General features: G+C 37.7%; 3 protein-coding genes across 3 annotated transcripts; 1 reads left to right on the top strand and 2 right to left on the bottom strand.

Annotated features, from left to right (window-relative positions):
* Positions 1 to 6,177: 6,177 nt before the first annotated feature.
* Positions 6,178 to 11,141, bottom strand: LOC115990000 (TMV resistance protein N-like). The gene is made up of 3 exons (XM_031113865.1): positions 11,014 to 11,141; positions 8,111 to 9,047; positions 6,178 to 6,618 (listed from the first exon to the last, which is right to left on the bottom strand). The coding sequence occupies exons 1-3, from the start codon at positions 11,139 to 11,141 to the stop codon at positions 6,178 to 6,180; spliced, it is 1,506 nt and encodes a 501-aa protein (XP_030969725.1).
* A 2,141-nt stretch (positions 11,142 to 13,282) lies between these two features.
* Positions 13,283 to 15,505, top strand: LOC115989999. The gene is made up of 5 exons (XM_031113864.1): positions 13,283 to 14,084; positions 14,171 to 14,341; positions 14,420 to 14,898; positions 14,976 to 15,357; positions 15,405 to 15,505. The coding sequence occupies exons 1-5, from the start codon at positions 13,283 to 13,285 to the stop codon at positions 15,503 to 15,505; spliced, it is 1,935 nt and encodes a 644-aa protein (XP_030969724.1).
* A 1,682-nt stretch (positions 15,506 to 17,187) lies between these two features.
* On the bottom strand, positions 17,188 to 20,601 carry LOC115989998. Its single transcript, XM_031113862.1, has 2 exons — positions 19,589 to 20,601; positions 17,188 to 19,495 (listed from the first exon to the last, which is right to left on the bottom strand). Exons 1-2 carry the CDS (start codon positions 20,599 to 20,601, stop codon positions 17,188 to 17,190), a joined length of 3,321 nt encoding a protein of 1,106 aa, XP_030969722.1.
* Positions 20,602 to 20,612: the final 11 nt, after the last annotated feature.

Genomic DNA, 20,612 nt, shown 5'->3' with positions numbered 1-20,612 from the left:
AGCAAAATTTCCACATATTTCTAATCAAGAAAAGAAAACAAAATCAGCAAAATTTGTAACTACCTCAGAGATCATCAACAATATAATCAAAAAAATAATTGATCAAGTTTTAGACTTTGGAAAATTTCAAAGTCCAGGTGTATATGTTATACTACAAGACCAATCATTTGAAGGCTACAATCCCAAACACATATCTGAGAGCAAAATCCTTTCCAAGTCTTTCAACATATAAGGTAAATTTCATTGCTAGAATAACAATCAAATTACCTTAGACATAAAAGACCAAGTTGCATAGGTTTAAATATTAACTAGCCACGAACCCGCGCGTTGCGCGTGATAATTATTTTTATGGTGGTTTTATTAATTTTTTTTTTACAATTTAAACTAATGTAATAATGAGTAATGTACTTCGTAATTATATATTTTTATTTATTATAGGAATTAACAATCATAAATGCAATATAGGAACAATCCAAAACACCAAAAAAATGTAAATTAAAAATAATTAATAAAACTTAACAATGATTAATTGAACCAATATTAGGATAAAATTTTGTTTTTGATAATCTATTAAGGTTATTTTCTCTGTAGAAATTATAATTTCGGTCACCCAAAACATATTATTAAATAAACAATTATTAGCAAAATCTAAAAATTAAATTTCTATACATGCATTGTTATAAAATAATAATAATTAAAATAAAATTGCAAAAGTTAAAATTTGTCACCTATCCGATTATTTTCGTTTGGCTAACCTTGGCTTTTCTTTAAATGAATGGCATTATAGAGTACTTCTAATACAGCTATTAAGAGTACTTTGTCCACCACAAAGGATTAGAAAATAAACAAAAATTAGTAAAGTCTCATAGTTTAACATCTAAATTGAGCACTATAAAAAATCATGCATGTAACAGAATAAGTACCAAATTATCAAAATTATGTTGTGTAATAGAATAATATTATATTTTTATATGCTATATTTAATTCTTTAGAAAGCAATAGGATAACATTTAACAATCGAAGAGAATAAAAAATAAAAAATAAAAACAACAACAACAATTTAGAAAACAGAACTAAATCGCATTAACCCAAAATAGAGTTTTAAAGAATATAAAAAATTATCAACCTAAAGTAGAGATGCAAGAAAAAAAAAATCCACCAAAATATTTAGAGAGAGAGAGAGAGAGAGAGAGAGAGCCTTTTTTTTTTTTTTTTTTTTTTTGTGAGGGAAAACTATGCATATAGAATAGAATAGATAGTGACAAATTTATAGTAAGAGTGTATGAATAAGAAGAGACAAAAATAAAGGAAGATGAAGGGAAAGAGGAAGAATGGTATTAATGTAGAGGGTAGTGGGGAGATGAAAAGGAAAGGAAAGGAAAAAAATTGAAGAAGTAGTGGGGAGATGAAATGGTAAGGGAGAGAGAAAGGTTAGAGAAGTGTAAATATTAAAAAAAATAAATGTTAAAAACAATTATAAGAAAATTGGAAAAAAAAAAAGAAAAGAAAAAAAAAAAAAACCCTAAAGCTTGAAAGGCTTAATTTTTTTTTTTTTTTTTCCTTCCTTTAAACTGAAAAGGCTCACACAAAACCCTAAAGCTGAACTGAAAAGGTTTTGGGTTGGGCTTGATAGTAGAATTAAATAAATAAGAGGTGAGTTGGATTAATTATACAGATTTATTATAGGGTAATAGTGGAAGTAAATAAATAAGTAGTGGACTGGATTTATTATAAGATGATAGTGGAAGTAAATAAATAAGTAGTGGGCTGTATTTATAGGGCTGAAAATTGTAAAAACCATTTTAAAATTGTAGGACAAATTATATTTATAAATAAATAAAAATGACGTGGCAGCTAATGTGGCTCAACGTGAGAGCAGTAACATTAAACGCTACGCTTCAGCTTTTAGTAATATATAGATTAATTGACTTTTTACTTCACCTACAGACACACACACATGTATATAAGATAGGTTAAAGTTACACTTTTTTTAAAACATATATTTTCATGAAATCTAATGGTGGAAAACTACTATTCATGTCCTTAAACGAGCTCCCTACCGACAATATATATATATATATATATATATTCCAAAATTTAACACATTCTCTCTCTAATACCGAAAGTTATCACCTTCTCTCTCTAAGCTCACCTCCTCCTCCTCCTTCCTCTCCACTACTTTTGCTGAGTGCCAACAACTTGGTTGTGTTGGCCATAAAACCAGTTGGGTCCAGCATAAAGTAAACCTATAGCCTTCAATTTCAATGCCACCAGAGAAGATAAAAAAGTATAGGGAAGCTACTATCCATACATTTGGTTGTCATTATTGTAACAACAACGGGCTTTTGAGTGGTAGAGGTTTAAATGATGAGAATGTAAATAGAATAACACAATATTTACATGGAAAACCCTTCTAAAGGAGCAAGGAGAGTGAAAAACCACAGGTGAGGCAGGGAATCCTCTACCTCTAGCCACTAGTATTACTGATATTGGAAAAGGGTGAACAATGAAGTATCTTAGAGTGGTGAATTGTGCTCTTTATGGAGGTCAATCCTCCTCCCAAAGGGAGGAGATGGACCCCTTACAAATGCTGAATCCTTATTGGCAGTGAATACAGTACAAAAACATTTTCTGAAGTAGAGGAAATGTGAAAATAACCCCTAACATCCCCAAAATGACAAAAGGTATGCATAATCAGCCATCAAGCAATAGTTCCACAAGAACTTCTTTATGTTGCCCAGCATTTCAATGAGCATGTTTAGAGGCCATTTGAGCATATGTCATTCTCACTTATCCTTTAGTCCATGGCTACAAGAAGGAAAGGGAATTGTACCCTCTGCATATGCTCAAACTCTAGCATTCTTCCCCCAAAACAGGGAATAAAATACACTGAATCTAATCTAAAGAGCTCACAACCTCAATTAGTCACTACAATCAATTATATTATACATATATGTGTTTGTATGTATGTAGCCACAAGTGATGTACTAAAACGAATTACAATTGGAAAATGGGTGCTCTTCAGACCAATTCTGTAATGGTCTATATTATCAACTAAATACTAGAACATGTGAACTGTATCCAGAAATAAAAAAACATATGAAATTCCCTTAGTTGTGCTATACACCCAATTTTGCTTTTGTTAGATAATCCATGTTCTAAATGTCAAACCAAATAATATCGAAATTTTTTTTTGAATTTTCATGCGGCAGAAGTAGAATGCACTGTTTTATTTGATGAAAAAAATGTATCGCCTTTGACACTAGAAAGGAAGAGAAAAAAAAAAAATTTAAGAGTTCAAAAGGATTGATTACCGGAGCTGTTAGAGGCAAATCAGTTTTGTAGATACATTACTAAGCATGCAGGAAGACACTTGGATTAAAAAAAATCCTGCAAATTCTTTTCTTTGGCATTCCAATCAGAGAAAAATCCTTTCAATAGTCTGCATCTACCATGAGCAATAAAGAAAGTGTATAAAGTGGTGGATGTATATCAACAACCAAATTCTGCCAGCAACCCAAATGGATATGGATATGTTGGATGAGACCATCTCAAAGGACTGTACTAGTTACAAAGTTTCATCTATACACTAGAGGTTGTAGTATGCAATTGAGATGTTAGCTTGCTTGTCTCTTCCATTACCCCCATTATAATATTACCAACTTGCTTTCCTACAGAGATGTCATATCCTACCTTGATATTTCAACACCTCAGCTGTGACATTCTTATAAGGCATCTTCTTGAAAATAGGACTAGCAATCTTCAAATGTCCATTCTTGGCATACATATCCACAAGCTAGTTTGAACCGCAACATCCATAGGAAGATCTTTCTGAATCAAATGCCCATGAACAGAAAGGCCCAGTTTTTAAGTCCCCAAGATTTGCACAAACCTGTTTCAACCCCACCATCACAACCCCATCTCCTTCCACTCCCTCCTTTTGCATTTGCCTATACATATCAAACGCTTCTATTGGCATCCCACTCTTTGCAAGCCCACTTATCATAGTTGTCTAACAAACAAGATCCCTTCTCAGCGTCCTATCAAATACCACAATTTCGTCACCCATCTTCTGACACTTTGCATACAAATTCAAAACTGAAGACCCAACTAACGCAGAATCCATTGCTCTACACAAAATTTCCTCCCCCGTTTTCAAATCCGACAACCTCGTACTTGCCATGAGGGCCACCATGAAAGTCAAGATATCGTTATCAGTTCTAACACCTTCCAAGATGACAAAATAGATTTAGAACTTCATCTGGGTACTCTTTACGTGAATAGGCTATTATCATGGTATTCCATGCATCTATGCCTCTTTGAGGTAATACATCAAATACTTTTCGGGCAGCTTCAATGTCGCCTATCAAAGAATTTGAAGAAGGTGCAGAGAGCTTCCAAGGAGATAAAGCGGGTGCAAGAAGAAATAGGTTGCGTATCAGAGAATTTGAAGAATGTGAAGCTAGAATCTGAAGAGAAAGATAGGAGATTTGAATCTGCTGAAAGCCATGTTGCTGCCCTTCAAAAACAAGCTCTGCGGACCTACTTCTTGAATACAGCCGTCTATTAGAAGACAACCAAAATCTTCAGACTCAGGCTATGGGATATAGATAGGAGTAATTCTAATATTAGACACCAAGGTTTTGTCCCACTTGGGATATGGCAGTTAATTTTGGTCACCAGTGACGTTGATGAAAAGTCTCATGTTGCAAGGAAATGGTCTTTTATTTATTTGGCCCTGACATTGGGAAAAGTGGATATGGAATAGGTTTGGTTTTTTGGTCCATTTCCAACTCAATGTTGTTCTAGTTGATAGCCACTATTCTTCTCTCAGTTTTCTGGAACAGATATCATAATTTTGTTTACTAATTTTTTCTGTGAGATAATTGTTACTTGTCTGGGGTTTCGTTATGGTTATGTATCAGTTAAAAGGGAGTTTGTGATTTAACACAACAAACGCAAATAGAAAGAACAAAAAATGATAGACAAATGTATCAATGGAAGAAGTGATTATGGTAGATTTTGAGCCTGGACCTATCGTTATCTAAAGTGTAGAATGCAAAAATACTTGAAAATCTATGCTACCAGACTTTTTGTAGAGTCTGAAAGAGGTCATGGTAGATAGCATTAACACAACTACTGATATTCAATTGATAGCAGAGTATCCATCTACTGCAAATTTTAAAGAAAGAAATCAATATTATTGCTTTATGTTATTAACTCAACAGAGGCCAACCTGTCATACAAAGACACATATTAGGAGTTGACAACTTCATTTCGAGGATCAGATTTTCAATGAAAACAGAAAATAATTAGGAGTTGACAACTTCATTTTGAGTCTCTTATTTTGGGACCCAGAAAAACAATAACACCTACATCAGAAGGAGCCTCATTTTTTTTTTTTGGGTACAAGATAGAATTCTACTCTAACCTAATTTAAGTGTATATTTGTATGAAACTCCCTCCTAGAGACTTGAACCCTAGCTCTTACCCCCCACATCCCACAAGCACTTATACTTGTGAAATGACCATTGCACCTAGAATGTGCAGTGGTCCATTTTTCTTTTTTAAGTTGCGCATCATAAGGAGCCGAATTTAAGGGGTCCTTTAAATTTTAAAATAGTTGTAATAATTTCAAATGATAAAAAAAAGACCCAGTTGCACTTAAAGAAGCAATTTTATCCCCTTTGCTGCAATTTCAACTCACACGTAGACCCCCCAAAGCCCCCACCAAATGCAATACAATTAATTAAAAGAAGCAAAAGGAATGCTCTCTTGAATCTAATTTCAAAACAGGGTCCAAAATTTCTTCTTTACATTTAATTTTACCACGCTGGAATGGCACGCATCTATTGCATGGAAAGTTATAATAAACTCTAGAAAAAGAGAGCAATAAGCAGAGTGCCAAATTTACCCCCCATACAATCAGTTGTGACACTATGTCCTCGCCAACTAGAGTCCAATAACTTCTAGGTATCAACTATTAGAAATTGGAATCACAAATTAGTTAACCCATATATATGGCCCTCGTCACAGATCAAAAAAAAAATTCAAGCATATGCCAAATGAATATTTAAAAAAGAAAAAAATAAATAAGAAAGAGGGGACTTACAAAATAATCAGAAAAAAAAGTTTATCAGACATGCATATTCATGAAAGCTAGCAAATCCAAATTCACTAGGATTCCTCTTCCTCTTCCTTGCAATCATAGTCACCTTGTTCTTGTTTGCTTGAATTCCAAATCCAATTTCCCAAACGTGGAATGAATCTCTCGATTGTATTAGGGAGTACTCGTATCCTCTTTGGGTGTGGTACATCTACTTCATTAGAGGTACCTTCTCCACTTGGTCCAGCCATATCTCCATTGGAGTCATCACGATCACTTCTTCGCTTAGTTTTTGTATCTTTTGCCGAATCTTCAAAACCATCCTCATATGGAGTGATGACGCAATTGCTACTCCCAACCTTAGTTTGCTTGAGATCTTCAATGTCTTGCTCATGATATACCAAACAAGCCCCACATTTAGTAACCTCCCAACCTGGATCATTGGTTTCAAATGTAACCTCAATTTGGCTGAATCCATTTGCATCGCTTTGACTCAATGTTTCTTTCCATTCCTTATCGAAGAAATTATAAGAATAATATATCAACGAAAGGTGATATGTTTCAAACAAACCAAATTCTTTAGATATATGTAGGCCCAATTGATAAGCTTCAAATCCGTTGGCTTTAATGGAACACCAAAGTGAAGGCGGAGAATCATCAAGTCCAAAAGCTTGATCAAGTGGGTGGCGTAAAACAAAGCACGTGGTGATTCCCAAAAATTTGTTACATAAATATGAAGGCACTGCAATTTCACCGAATCCCCCACATTTTGGTTGCTAAACCGTTTCGGAATTTCATTTTTAGAAATCTGGACACTATAGTATGAATGACTTTGATTATAGTTTCTCTGAAATCCAAAAAAATAAAAAAATAAAAATCATGATGCTTAATTAGAACTTCACATGCAAAAAAAAAAAAAACACACACAGAGAAAAGACAGAGACCTGGTAATTAATGAAATAACATCTTAGCATTGTTGACAACATGTCTTCGTAACCTTGATTCTCAATTAATTTGATGCAATTGAGAAGATCCAGTGTTGGACAAAATCATCATCTGGTCTTATTGATAATGTTTCCAATGAGGTACAATCTCTTGCATGAAAATTCTCAATACTTAATGGAAGCTCTAGCAATGATTGAAGGCTTGTGCAATAATTTTAATCAAGAACTTCAGATTAGATAGTTGCATCATACTTTTAGGAAGGCAAACAAAATTATTTCCTTTTAGATTCAACTTTGATAAAGATGACAAACAACCAATAGCATAAGGAATTGTTAGGAGATTGCAATAACTTATATCAAGTTTAGTCAATGAACATAAGCTTGATAAAGCATGCACTAAAATTCCCATCGGATTCGGATCTAGACTTCTTCTTAGCATTAAAGGCAAATTTAGGAGTTTAGTGGAAGATTTAGGTGATAGCCCTTCACATCTACGAAGAGACACTACTCTAAGATTTTTTAAGAGATTGATGGATGCAGGTAGCCCTTTTATAGCAGTTCCACTCGCATTTAGCTCCTTCAAGCCTTTGAGATTCCCTAATGTCTCTGGCAATTCATCAAGTTTTGAGCAGCCTGATTATGTAAGCATTTTTAGAGACATCCAACTACAACAAGAATTTGGAAGAATTGAAAGTTTTTTGCAATCTCTTAGATCCAATTTTTTAAGACCAGTGAAATGCTTCACTGATAACAATAGATCTTTTATAGCAGTCTCATTCAAATAAAGTTATGACAAATGGGACATATTTCCCACAACGTCTGGAAACTTTTTTAGTCTTGAACAACCAGAAAGAATTAAAACTTCTAGAGATTCCAAGTTGATCTTTTGTGGAAGGCTCTTAAGACACTTGCAACCATTCAAATCTAGTCGAATAAGCTATTTGAGATTTCCACCGGGCTCTTTAGGGGATTCACGACGAACTATTTCATGGCCCATTTCCTATAGCAAATTATGCATCCACAATTTCCCTGATATGCCAATGGTTATGAGAGATTTTACCATGAGGATATCAATATTGTAGTCTAAGTAGTAACCAAAACTTTCTAGTACATCTCTTATGCCACCTTTGTTCTCTCCTTTGAAGAAACATGCAATATCTAAAAATAGTTCTTTTTGCATATTCGTTAACTCATCAAAACTTATTTGAAGTATATCCAAAATTTTGTTATTTAGTTTTGATTTTAGTTTATCTTGAGTAGTTCTCCATGCATCGATTCTTCTACCAAATAGTGAAAAACCTATAACTTTAAGAGCTAAAGGAAGGCCTTTTGCGTAATTCACAAAATCCATATACAAATCCATATAACTTTCTTTAGGATGGGTTTTCTTAAAAGCACCCCAACTAAAAAGCTCCAAAACTTCATCATCATTCAACCCCTTCATTGTATATATATCATCCATTCCATTTCTTTTCAAAAAATGACTATCTCTACTTGTTAGAATAATTCTACTCCCTGGACCAAACCAATCATGTCTCCCTACTAATGCTTTTAGTTGTTCATCTCTATCCACATCATCAAGAACAATAAGAACCTTTTTATTATGTAGTGTATTTCCTATAACATTGATTCCCTCATGAAAATTCCATATATCTATTTCACTTTCTATAAGGATCTTAGATAGAAGTTGCTTTTGTAAAAAAAGTAGACCTTGATTTTTAGTTTCTTCTTTAATATTAGCAATAAAGCTGCTACCTTCAAAATTGCCAGAAATTCTTTTATAAATTTCTTGTGCAAGAGTTGTTTTGCCTATTCCACCCATCCTGCAAATCCCAACAAAGTGAACATCACCCAACCCTTCACCTAAATATGAATCCAACACTTCCTCCACATGGGATTCTATTCCAAAAAGGTCCTTGGAAATGATACTTTGGAATACTAGATTCAATTTGCTAAATATCCCTTTAAGGATTTCTTGGATAGCAATTGATTCATGCCTACAAAGAAGATAGTAGAACAATAATTTTGTTAACTGTACAATCATATCATATATAATATATTAAAGTGGAAGCACAATTAAGAATCTAAATTAGATTCTAATTACACTATAATTTTGTGTCCTATTATTTGATGCCAAGTGTCTTTAGAATGCAATCCAATTTTATGTCAAGTGTCCTTCCAATTATACTCTAACTGTGTGTCAATTATATTTACATGCAAATTCCAATATCTAAATTTAAAAAATATAAAAAGATCTAATTCAAATTTATTATACTCCTACGTAATACCATGAATGTGTACAATGATACAATCTATTATATATATATATATATATATAAACACACACTCACACAAACATACACAATGATGTATGTATATATTGCATCCCTAGATTTGCATGGGTTTTAAACTTGTGTAATATATTACACTGAAAGCTCAACCAAGAATCCATACTAGATTTCAATTGCTCTTGAATTTTGTGTCAAATATAAATGGCTTATAATTTTATGTCAAGTGTCTTTAGATTTTTTTTTTTGCACTCTAATTCTATGTCAAGTGTCTTTCAACTGTACCCTAATTTTGTGTTAATAATTATATTTCCAAATTTATACATCTAGACTTTAAAAAAATATATAAAAATTCTCCATTTGAATTTATTATGCTTTTACTTAACCTATGAATGGTATAGTGTATTACTTCTTAGAGAGGAATATATATAATTGTGGTTGTTCTTGATTGCACCTGTGCACATACATGGATCATAAGCCAATATATAATAAATACAAGAGAGTGAGAGACAAAACTTCGTTCAATAGCAAGCTTATGACATAGCAATGTAACTTAGGTTTCATTTGTTTCTATTTTTGTACTCTTTTTTTTTTCTTTTTTGCTTTTATTCTTTACAATAAGAAAAACTAAAAATAGATATACTAAATAGACCAATTGACGTGTTATTGCATTTAAGCATTAAAATCAAATAAAACTTTTTTTTGTTTTTGGTTTTTTTAATACAAGATATAAATTCTACTGTAGTCTAATTTAAGTGTATATATATATATATATATATATATATATATGTGAAATTCCATTCTGAAGATCGGAACTCTCGGCTCTTGCCCCCTAGACTTTATATGCACTTATACCTGTGGAATGACCATCGCGTTAAGGGTGTGCGGAGATAATAAACTTAATTTTTAATCAAGTGGAAATTATAAAAAGGAAAGAGTCATTGAAGTGAAGTTATCTAAAGTAATAAATTTTATGTAGGTTTGGAGATATGCTTGAAGGCTATATAATGTGATGCAGTTGTCATTTACATGCCAAGATTGAGGGAAAATGATAAAAGTAGCTCTTTTTCTTCTTTCTTTTCCATTTGTGAGTAGTAGGTGGGGTTTAAATTCCAAATTTCTTATTCAATGACATAAAACTTTAGCATTTAAGCTATTTTGAATCCATGCTACCTCCAAGAAAAACTATTAATTAATGTTAATTAATTAGATGTCTAAACTTCCTTCTCAAAAGAAAGTAGATGTCCAAACACAGTTGTCCTGATCATGGACTGGATCTGAGTCTTGTTACACTTATAAGATACATAAGGAAGTATTAGACATTTAGAACTTAAAGGAGGAAAGCATTTGAAATGAGATATTAGGGGTCAACTACAGCTAGGAAAGACTCTTTGACTAGACAAATCACGTATAGAATGCGGATTAATTACCAAGTTTGTGTCTTTATTTGCCCACATTGAGTAATTCAGTAATAGACTACCATGCCTTAAACTATGTACAAGGTTCTTCGAGGAAAAACTGAAATTTTCTTTGATTCTATCGGACAAGAAAAAGAAAATAAAAATTTTCATATTAAATGTTAATCTAGGGGGAAGTGAATAGTTTTAGAGAGTACAAAATCACAAAATTTATACTTATAATTTGAACAAAAATACTTTGGAAAAACAAATCATACCTATCATTTACGTGCCATCCAGAAATATTGCCAACTTCTTTCAAAGCAGCTTTCCATGCTTGCACATCCTCTATGTTAATCTTGGGATCTTTTTCATATTTATGAAAGGCTTCAGCAAGAATCTCCATTTGGTTCTTTACATCAGAGGGATCCACGTGTAGCAGAAAGCCGGCATGCACAGGTCAACAATTCATTAATTAGAGAACAAATCCTCTTCTATTGCACGACTTTGCTACCAGCTGTCATGATTATCTTCCTTTTCATTTTATTTATTCTTAGTTGAATAATTTTGGTCTTTGTTTTGCCACTTGTACGCGCATCTACTTTGTTTCAAATCAGTAGTTGAGCATAATTATCTTCCTCATTGATTGATTCCGGAATGAGTATTGGATCCAATACTCATTTTTCTCCATTAACCATAATTATCTTCCTCTTTATTTTATGCTATGTAATTTGATAAGGGTAATTGTTAGATCACACACACACTTTGTTGCACACACCATACCTTCAATTTATTTTTTGAACTAAAATCGTTCCTTCAAGTCACGATTTCAATTCAAAAACTGAAATGTGTGTAATAGACACTACCCAATTGATAATTTCAAGTCTTTGTTTTGCCTTGAAGATTCTAGGAAGAAGGAGAGGGTAAGGTGCATGCCTACACCGTTCAAAAATTGAATTGTTGACTTTACTCAAAACATATGGAAGTCTATGTTTGGAGCACTTGATTGGGAACAAAAGATCTTCGTTTGAAAATCAACAATATAAACAAGCATATGGTACCGCACATGTGCTTAGTCTTAACAATTATAAGCATATGGAACCAGAGTGCTATAGGTCAACTAGCCCTCCTCCTCTTCCCGCTGTGAATGTCCAAGATAATACAAATTCCCTATAGGTTTAGGGTGTTAGATATTATCTCAAATTCCTATTTGGATTTTAGTGAGCTATTAGGTTTCTTTGGTAAGAGAGGAAATTTTTTTCCTTATTGTAGAAGACAAAAATTCTCCTTAGTATAGGATGAAAAATTATTCCCTATTAAAAAAGTAATTGGATATTCCTTGTCCATCAATGAATAGAATTTGAGCACTATATATAGGTATTGTTGAAAAGGATTGGGTGACTTTTAGCTAAGGGTCCTTCCACATTAAGAGAAGAAAAGACTCTTTTTGAAGAACATAGAGTAGGTTTCTTTGAAACATAATTTGAGTGCTAATCTATTTGTGTGTGTGTGAGGTTTATGACATAGTTTTTTTTTTTTTTTTGTGAGATATTTTGTTTATGTTTGTTTTTGTAAGGTATTTGAGTGTTGATATCGCTCCGAATCAGTAAGGTGGATGGCCTGGCTTCGGTGGGCTATCGAAACGGCTGATGGCCTGCAAGGAAGGAAACGCAATCAAAGAGGAGACCGGAGAAGACCGGTCGAACCCCCTCCGATGGAGAAGTTAGTTTTGTAGAGAAGGAAGTTCCAAGTATTTTGGAAAATTGTCTGAGTGAAAATCTTACCTTTGTCGGGTTCAGACCGGTCCCTTATATAGGGAGCCTGGGACGGTTACTTGTCCAATAACCGTTCCAGGATTTGTGGAAACCAACAACTCCGGAGTTAACTACCTCAACGGATATAAAATTGTAACCGCTAATGGAAGTTAACTTATTCGAAGGGTTTGTTGAAAGTCTAAGTGTTGAGCTTCCGTCTGTCTAGCATAGGACGGTTTGGTTCGTCCAAAGATATCTATCGATTGTTCATGGACGAACCTAATGGACGATCATGCCTCATGGAGGACAGTTTATGGAGTGGTGCTATTATTCATGGACGCTTCTTCCTCTTTTGGATAAACTCTGGGATCAATCCTGCGTTGTAGGCTCTGGACGAGCCCGTTGGACGAGCTGGAGATGGGAATTATTTTCCGCTTCTCTATCAGTTGCCCCTTTGTCCAAAGGGTCGTCCAGGACATTGTCGTGATTTCAACAAAGTTTCGCTTTTTCGTACGCCACGTGTCACGAAACCGTTGGTTGGCCAGTCGCGTCGATCCCGTTTCCCAAAGAGATCGCCACGTGTCAATCTCTGAGTGGTGAGTGTCGCTTCGTTGACCCTGTTGCTGGGGCCTATAAATAGCGCATTCTCTTTCATGCCCCTCACTTTTTTCCTCATTCTCTCTTCTACCAACTCGTCCAAGATTCTCGTCTAGCTCTCGTCCTAGTTTCATCAGGTATTTCCTCTTCCTTTTTTCTTTTTAGGCTCTCGTTTTAAGTCCTCTACATTTCAACCATGCCTTCATCTTCTAGTCTAGAGAGAGAGATAGACGACTACCAGGACGGTTCTTCTGAGAGTGACGGTAGTGTAGATAGTTCGTCCTGTAGTGACTCCTCAGACGAGCATTACTCGTCTGGGGTTCCTGGCATTCCCTTAGAGGAATTTCAGGAACAACGACATAGGGCGGCTTCTGGATCTGGGGCTAGCTCGTCCAGACAGCCATCAAGTCCTCCTCAAGACGAGGAAGAGGACGAAGATGTAATCTATAGTTGTGCCCCAGAGGTAGCATCCACCTTAGACGGTGCTAAGTTAAAAACTCTTGTAGATAGATACCAAATCCCTAAAGAGCTTAACCCTCGTCTACCCCAGCCTGGAGAATGGTGTTGTTCCCCTTCCTCTGGCTTAGGGGTATACGCTTCTTACCTATTAGCTGGCCTTAGGTTTCCCTTAAACTCTTTCTGCAGAGACCTCTTCCAAAGGTTGGGTATTGGGCCAAACCAGCTCAACCCCAACGGTTGGAGGACGATAGTTGCCATGCAAATATTATGGCGTGAGGCATTGGAAGGGAACCGTCCAATTACAGTGGACGAGTTCCTTTACTGTTATAAGCCCTCAGAGATCAAAAAATCTGCTGGGTTCTACCAGTTCTCGTCCAGAGGTTCATATTACAGTCTAATAACGGGCCGTAGTTCGTCTGACCGGCTTTGGAAAAAAGAATTTTTTATTATTTCTGGAAATTGGGCTGGGGACCCAGCTGATGTGGGTATTCCCCTCTTCCCTCCTTTTACCAGCCCTCTAGGTCGTCTTCGTCCTGAGGGTATGTTTTTCTTTCCATTTTATCTTGTTTGTCCTTCAAAAAAATTTTATCTGTCACTCGTCTAACCTTTTATCTTGGTGATGCAGCTGTCGTTCGTCCACGTTTGGATAAGTTTTTCTTGGATCAGATAGAAGTGGTTCGCACTTTTCCAGGAAGGACTTTCCACGACTTGGTTACTTTTTCTCGTCTAGCAACTTGGGGACTCGGTCCAACTCCTACTGCTGAGAATTTAAGTCACGAGGAGCTCACTCGTCGAAGTAAGTGATCGTCCACTGTTTCAGCTCTCCTTTCCTTTTTTTTTTTTTTTATATATATATTAAATTTCCTCATCATAGGAATAAGCACGATGAGGGAAAACAAGGAGAAAACAGTGGCTAGCGGGGACGAGGATGTTGCTGCCCCTACTGCTAAAGTGGCTTCCGTCCAGGCTGGGAAGAGGAAGTCTAAATCAATCTCGAGTACTGTGGATCTGGACGACCTCCCCAGTCGTCGTGGCCACAAAAAACAAAAGCCAAGGACTTCTCTCCCAAAGGTTCCCAAGTTCGTGCCACCAACAGTGAACTTGGACGAGCCTGTGGTGGACGTGGAGCCCGTCCAAACGGTTCATCCTGTTCCGTCTGATCCTCCCCCTGCTCCCAAAACTTCTCACAAGTCTGGCTCGTCTGAATCCTCTGATCGTCCCTCTAATTTGGTTCTGGACGAGGGTTATGCATGGAGGACGTTCAAAGGGATCGTCACTGATCATGAGGTTAACGAATGTTACAACATGTCAGTGAAGGAGTTTGAGCGTTCTGGCATCCATGACCTTTTCAAGGTAAATTTCTTCCTCGTCCTTGTGTGTAGACATTTAATTTTGAATGAAATGTCTAACTCCTTTTCGTCGAAATGCAGGCTATGTCAAAGTTTTATACAGCGACCTGCCAGGCCAAGGAGCTTGCTACAGAGGCCAAGACAGCCAAGGATAAGGCTAAGGAGCTGGGCCATGAGGTTTTGCTTAAGAAGGGGGAGGTCATTAGGTTGACAGAGGATTTTAATCGTCTGCTGGGAAGCGAGACGAAGTTGAAGAACGAAGTAGAGGAGCTCAAAGCTGACAACTTAGAGAAGGATACCCGCATCGTCCATCTCGAGGGACAAGTTTCAGAGCTTACCTCGTCCTTGGAGAAGGCACGTGAGGAAGCAATTGCTGCCTTTAAGAAGTCTGACGAGTACAAGAATCGTCTAGACAGTCATTATGCAGCTGGGTATGAAGACTTCCGTGCTGATGCCAAGAGGCGTATCCTGATTTGGACTTCAACTCGTTCAAGCTCCCTCTTGCTACAGAGAGTTCCGCGTTGCAGACGAGTTCCGAGGACGTCAACATCATGGACGATGCTAACACTGAAGTCATTCAGGACGATCCCAAGACGAGCTTGCCCAAGTGAAATCTATTTCCTTAGAAAATTTACTTTTATTTGCCTTTTCATAGAAGTGCCTGTTGTTTTGGGCTTTTTACTTCTTTTTCTTTTTTAAAGTTTATGCAAGTACAATCATCTCGTCCAGGATTATGGACGAGTTTTATATACATTTTCATATTCAAAACTAAAGGGGTTTTTGGACGTTGGTCGTCCACCCTTAGAATTTCATGAAAGAAATGAATACTTCTATTTTTACTTCCATTGTGTTTGAATATATATGTTTCCAGCTTTATGTATGAAATTTTTATTTTCATCAATGTGTGGTTCGTCCATCTAGGAATTCACTTCACCTCGTCTTGGGCATGGGGGTGAATTTTATTACATCACCAAGAAAGTAAATTGGTTCCTTTTGGCTAGATTTTTCATTATTCCAAAATTATGGACGATCATTTTGTCGTCCTTGATGATTAGACTTTTTAGCGATTTCTCGTCCAATGTAATGGATTGTTAAGCTAGTTTTGAAGTCTTCGCTCGTCCGCGTCTTGGACGAACACTTTTGGGAATTCATCTCGTCTTGAGGTCTAGACGAGTATTCCCTTTTCATCTCGTCCTTTGTTCTGGACGGATGAAACTTCGCTTTATTTTCAGCTTATTTTTCATCTCGTCCTATGTTCTGGACGGATGAAACTTCGCTTCAATTTTTAGGTTAGGTTTCATCTCGTCCTATGTTCTGGACGGATGAACCTTAGTTTCAATTTTGGGTTAGGTTTCATCTCGTCCTGTGTTACGGACGGATGGACCTTAGCTTCATTTTCAGCTTAGGTTTCATCTCGTCTCTTGCTTTGGACGGATGTACCTTTTCATCTTTCCTTTGGAGGAAAGCTCATGGACGATATGTCCTTTCGTCCAAGGATTTCATTCGTCCATGCTCGCTTTCTTTTTTGCGGATCAATCTAAATGATCATATAAGGATTCCAATAATATACTTTAAAACAATATATATATTTGAAAACCCAAACTTATGTAATCATTCGTCCACAGGCATGGCACATGCTCATGAGCTAGTGCCTTATTGAATTAGAAATACAAACCAACTCATCCATGAATAGCACAAAAGTGAAAACACTAATGTACTTTCTAGGGGATTATTAAAATACTTAAAAACACTTAATAGTAGTAAACACTTCTGCTCGTCCGGATATCTCGTCCAAGGACACTGGTGAAGAGTCAGCACTTATTGATGGTACTTCCTGAGGTGCTCAACATTCCAAGGGTGTTCCAGCCTCCGCCCATCCAAAGCTTCCAAATAGTAGGATCCTTGCCTTTTGCAGTTGATAACCCTATAAGGTCCTTCCCAATTTGGGCCAAGTTTCCCGTAGGCCGGGTTTCTTGTTGCCAAGGTAACCCTCTTCAAGACGAGATCCCCGATGTTGAAACGCCTAGGCTTCACCATAGCGTCATATTGTCTTGCCATGAGATTTTTGTACCTTGCTGTCCTCTGTTCTGCATCCATCCTGACCTCGTCCATAAGGTCAAGGTTAAGACGGAGCTGTTCCTCGTTTTCTTCAGTTTGATACTTCCTCACCCTGTGGCTCGTCATGTGTACTTCTGCTGGTATAACTGCCTCGCTTCCGTAAGCTAGTTTAAAAGGAGTTTCTCCTGTTGGAGTTCTCGCTGTCGTTCTATAAGCCCATAAAACACCTGGTAATTCATCCGGCCATATTTCCCTTTGCCCCTTCGAGCCGAGTCTTGATGATCTTCAGCAAGGATCGGTTCGCTACTTCTGCCTGGCCATTGGCCTGTGGGTGGGAAGGTGAGGAGTAATGGTTCTTCATTCCAAGCTGTTCACAAAATTCCCTGAAAGGTGTGTTGTCAAACTGTCGTCCATTGTCAGACACTAGTACTCTAGGTACTCCGAATCTGCATACAATGTTCTTCCAGACGAAGTTCTTGACATTCTGCTGCGTAATTTTGGCTAAGGGTTCGGCTTCCACCCATTTTGTGAAGTAATCTATTCCCACCACTAGAAATTTCATTTGCCGAGTTCCAGTCGGAAAGGGCCCCAAAATGTCTAGTCCCCATTGTGCGAAAGGCCAAGGGGCCATCATTGGCGTGAGATATTCTGCTGGTTGTCTGGGAATATTGCTGAAGCGTTGACATTGATCACATACTTTGACATATGCTTTAGCATCAGCCTGGATGGTTGGCCAATAGAATCCGCTACGGATGACTTTATGGACGAGTGATCTGGCTCCCGAATGGTTCCTGCATGCTCCTTCGTGAACCTCCCTCAAAATGTAACTTGCTTCGTCCGGAGCCAAACATCTTAAGAGAGGCTGGGAAAAACCTCTCTTGTATAACACCTCGTCCATAAGCACATACCTGACTGACTTGACTTTGAGCTTCCTTGCTTCGTCCTTCTCTTCTGGAAGCCTTCCGTCCTTTAAGTAGGACACTATTGGGGTCATCCAATTTTCTTCCCCCTCTATCTGCATCAGTTCTGGAAGGTCTATACTTGGCATGTAGTGTACACCATCTATATCGTCCAATGCCTCATTCGCAGATGCTTCCTTCGCCAGAGTATCTGCCTCCATATTCTCTTCCCTTGGGATTTGAATAAAATCTGCTTTTTTGAATTTCTTCACAAGGCGTACTACCTTCCTTAGATACTTCTTCATTCTGTCTTCCTTGGCTTCATATGTTCCATTGACTTGGCCTATGACCAGTTGAGAGTCTCCCATGACAAGTATTGCGTCTGCTTCTACAGATTTGGCCAGTTCCAACCCCTTTAAAAGGGCTTCATATTCCACTTCATTGTTAGTAGTCTGGTATTGCAGACGGGCCTTGTATTTCAATTTGTCCCCTTCTGGCGACTGCAAAACAACTCCTATTCCTCCAGCATATAATGTAGATGATCCATCTACATGGACGACCCATTTGTTGTACTCTCCTTCCCCCAGGTCTTCGTAACTTGGGGTGAATTCTGCGATGAAATCTACTAGGGCTTGAGCCTTTATTGCCTTTCTCGGTTGGTACCGAATGTCGAATTCACTAAGTTCAACTGCCCACTGAATCAGTCGTCCTGCGGCTTCCAGTTTGTTCATTGCCCTCTTAAGCAGATGGTCCGTCATGACATTGATGACATGAATTTGGAAGTAATGTCTCAACTTCCTAGAAGCCGTTATTAGTGCAAAAGCCAATTTCTCCATGAGCGGATATCTTCCCTCTGCTCCTCTGAGTGCCCGGCTAGTGTAGTACACCGGTTTTTGTATTTTCCCCTCTTCTCTGATTAAAGCTGAACTTACGACGTGTGAGGACACCGCTAAGTATAAGTACAGTTCTTCTCCTTGCACGGATGGACTTAATAATGGGGCAGTTGTGAGATAGTCCTTCAGGTTTTGGAAGGCCCTTTGACATTCGTCCGTCCACTCAAATGCCTTCCTGAGGACTTTAAAGAAAGGTAAACACTTATCTGTGGCTTTCGAAACAAACCTGTTCAAAGCGGCAACTCGTCCTGTGAGGGATTGGACTTCCTTAATATTCTTCGGTGGCTCCATGTTCAATATAGCCTGGATCTTGTCCGGATTTGTCTCAATTCCTCTTTGCGAGACCATGAACCCCAGAAACTTTCCCAATGATACTCCGAATGCACACTTGCTTGGGTTCAACTTCATCTTATATCGCCGAAGTGTTTCAAAGGTTTCCTGTAGGTCATCTAGATGGCTTCCCTCGTCTATGCTCTTCACAAGCATGTCGTCGACATAAACCTCCACATTCCATCCTATTTGTGGACGAAACATATGATTCACTAACTTTTGATAAGTTGCCCCTGCGTTCTTCAAGCCGAAAGACATCACTTTGTAGCAAAACAAGCCTTGGCTAGTAATGAAGGAAGTTTTTTCCTGATCGGCTTCATCCATCTTGATCTGATTATATCCTGAGAAGGCATCCATGAAGCTCAGCAACTGATGGCCAGCAGTAGAGTCCACCAATTGATCAATGCGTGGCAGAGAATAACTATTCTTGGGGCATGCTTTGTTCAAGTCAGTGAAGTCTACACACATTCTCCACTTTTCATTAGCTTTCTTCACCATCACCACATTGGCTAACCAGTCCGGGTAATAGACTTCCTTAATGAACTTTGCCGTGGTCAGTTTTTGAACCTCTTCCTTGATTGCCTTGTCTCTCTCGGGAGCGAATACCCTCTTCTTCTGACGGATAGGCTTAAAAAAGGGGTATACATTCAATCGATGAGTGATCACACTTGGGTCGATTCCTGGCATGTCGTCATGACTCCATGCAAAAACGTCGATACTTTTTCTCAGGAACTGGATGAGGTCTTTTCTTGCCTTCTCCTTCATACCTGTTCCAATTCTGGTAAATTTCTCAGGATCATCTTCTTGCAAAAGAACATCTTCCAACACTTCCGTGGGCTCTGCAATAACTCTTCTCTCCTCGATGCTCATTGTCTGCATCTGTTCGTCCAAAGCCATCATGGCTAAGTAGCATTCTCTAGCTGCCAACTGATCTCCTTGTGCTTGTCCTATCCCGTACTCTGTAGGGAATTTGACTGATAGATGGTAGGTCGAGGTTATCGCCTTCCAACTATTAAGAGTGGGTCTTCCAATGATGGCATTGTATGAAGAAGTACAGTCTACCACGAGGAAATTGACTTCCTTGGTTATCTGTTGCGGGTATGACCCTACCACCACTGGTACTGTAATGGTACCCACGGGCTGCACCTTCATTCCTCTAAATCCTATCAGTGGCGAGCATACTGGACGAAATTGATCTCGTCCAAGCCTCATCTGTTGGAAGGCGGGGTAGTACAATATGTCTGCTGAACTTCCATTGTCAACTAACACTCTTCTGGTTGTATAATCTGCAATGAGCAGTGTAATGACGATCGCATCGTCGTGCGGGTGATGGATCCTCTCAGCATCTTTATCGGTGAAGGAAATGGTTGGCTCGTCCATTAATCTCATCCTTGGTGGTCGTCCAGAGAGCTGGACATTTTGTACCGCTTTGAGATACGTCTTCTTCGACTTGGAAGATTGCCCCATCGGGTTCCCTCCAACGATAATCCTTATCTCTCCAAGTGGGGGCCGGGATGATTCCTCCATTTTGCCTTTCA

This window comes from Quercus lobata, chromosome 5, assembly GCF_001633185.2.
Source record: "Quercus lobata isolate SW786 chromosome 5, ValleyOak3.0 Primary Assembly, whole genome shotgun sequence".
NCBI classification, from domain to species: Eukaryota; Viridiplantae; Streptophyta; class Magnoliopsida; order Fagales; family Fagaceae; genus Quercus; species Quercus lobata.
This window is presented reverse-complemented; position numbering and strand designations above follow the sequence as displayed.

Coding starts and splice junctions, on each gene's coding strand:
- LOC115990000 (XM_031113865.1), bottom strand. CDS start 11,141: ATGGAGATTCTTGCTGAAGCCTTTCATAAATATGAAAAAGATCCCAAG. Junction 9,048..11,013: donor GGATGGCACGTAAATGATAG/GTATGATTTGTT, acceptor TCTTCTTTGTAG/GCATGAATCAATTGCTATCC. Junction 6,619..8,110: donor ACAATATTGATATCCTCATG/GTAAAATCTCTC, acceptor TTCTTCGATAAG/GAATGGAAAGAAACATTGAG.
- LOC115989999 (XM_031113864.1), top strand. CDS start 13,283: ATGCCTTCATCTTCTAGTCTAGAGAGAGAGATAGACGACTACCAGGAC. Junction 14,899..14,975: donor GCATCCATGACCTTTTCAAG/GTAAATTTCTTC, acceptor GTCGAAATGCAG/GCTATGTCAAAGTTTTATAC. Junction 15,358..15,404: donor CCGTGCTGATGCCAAGAGGC/GTATCCTGATTT, acceptor CTCTTGCTACAG/AGAGTTCCGCGTTGCAGACG.
- LOC115989998 (XM_031113862.1), bottom strand. CDS start 20,601: ATGGAGGAATCATCCCGGCCCCCACTTGGAGAGATAAGGATTATCGTT. Junction 19,496..19,588: donor GAAGTCTATTACCCGGACTG/GTTAGCCAATGT, acceptor CCCCAAGAATAG/TTATTCTCTGCCACGCATTG.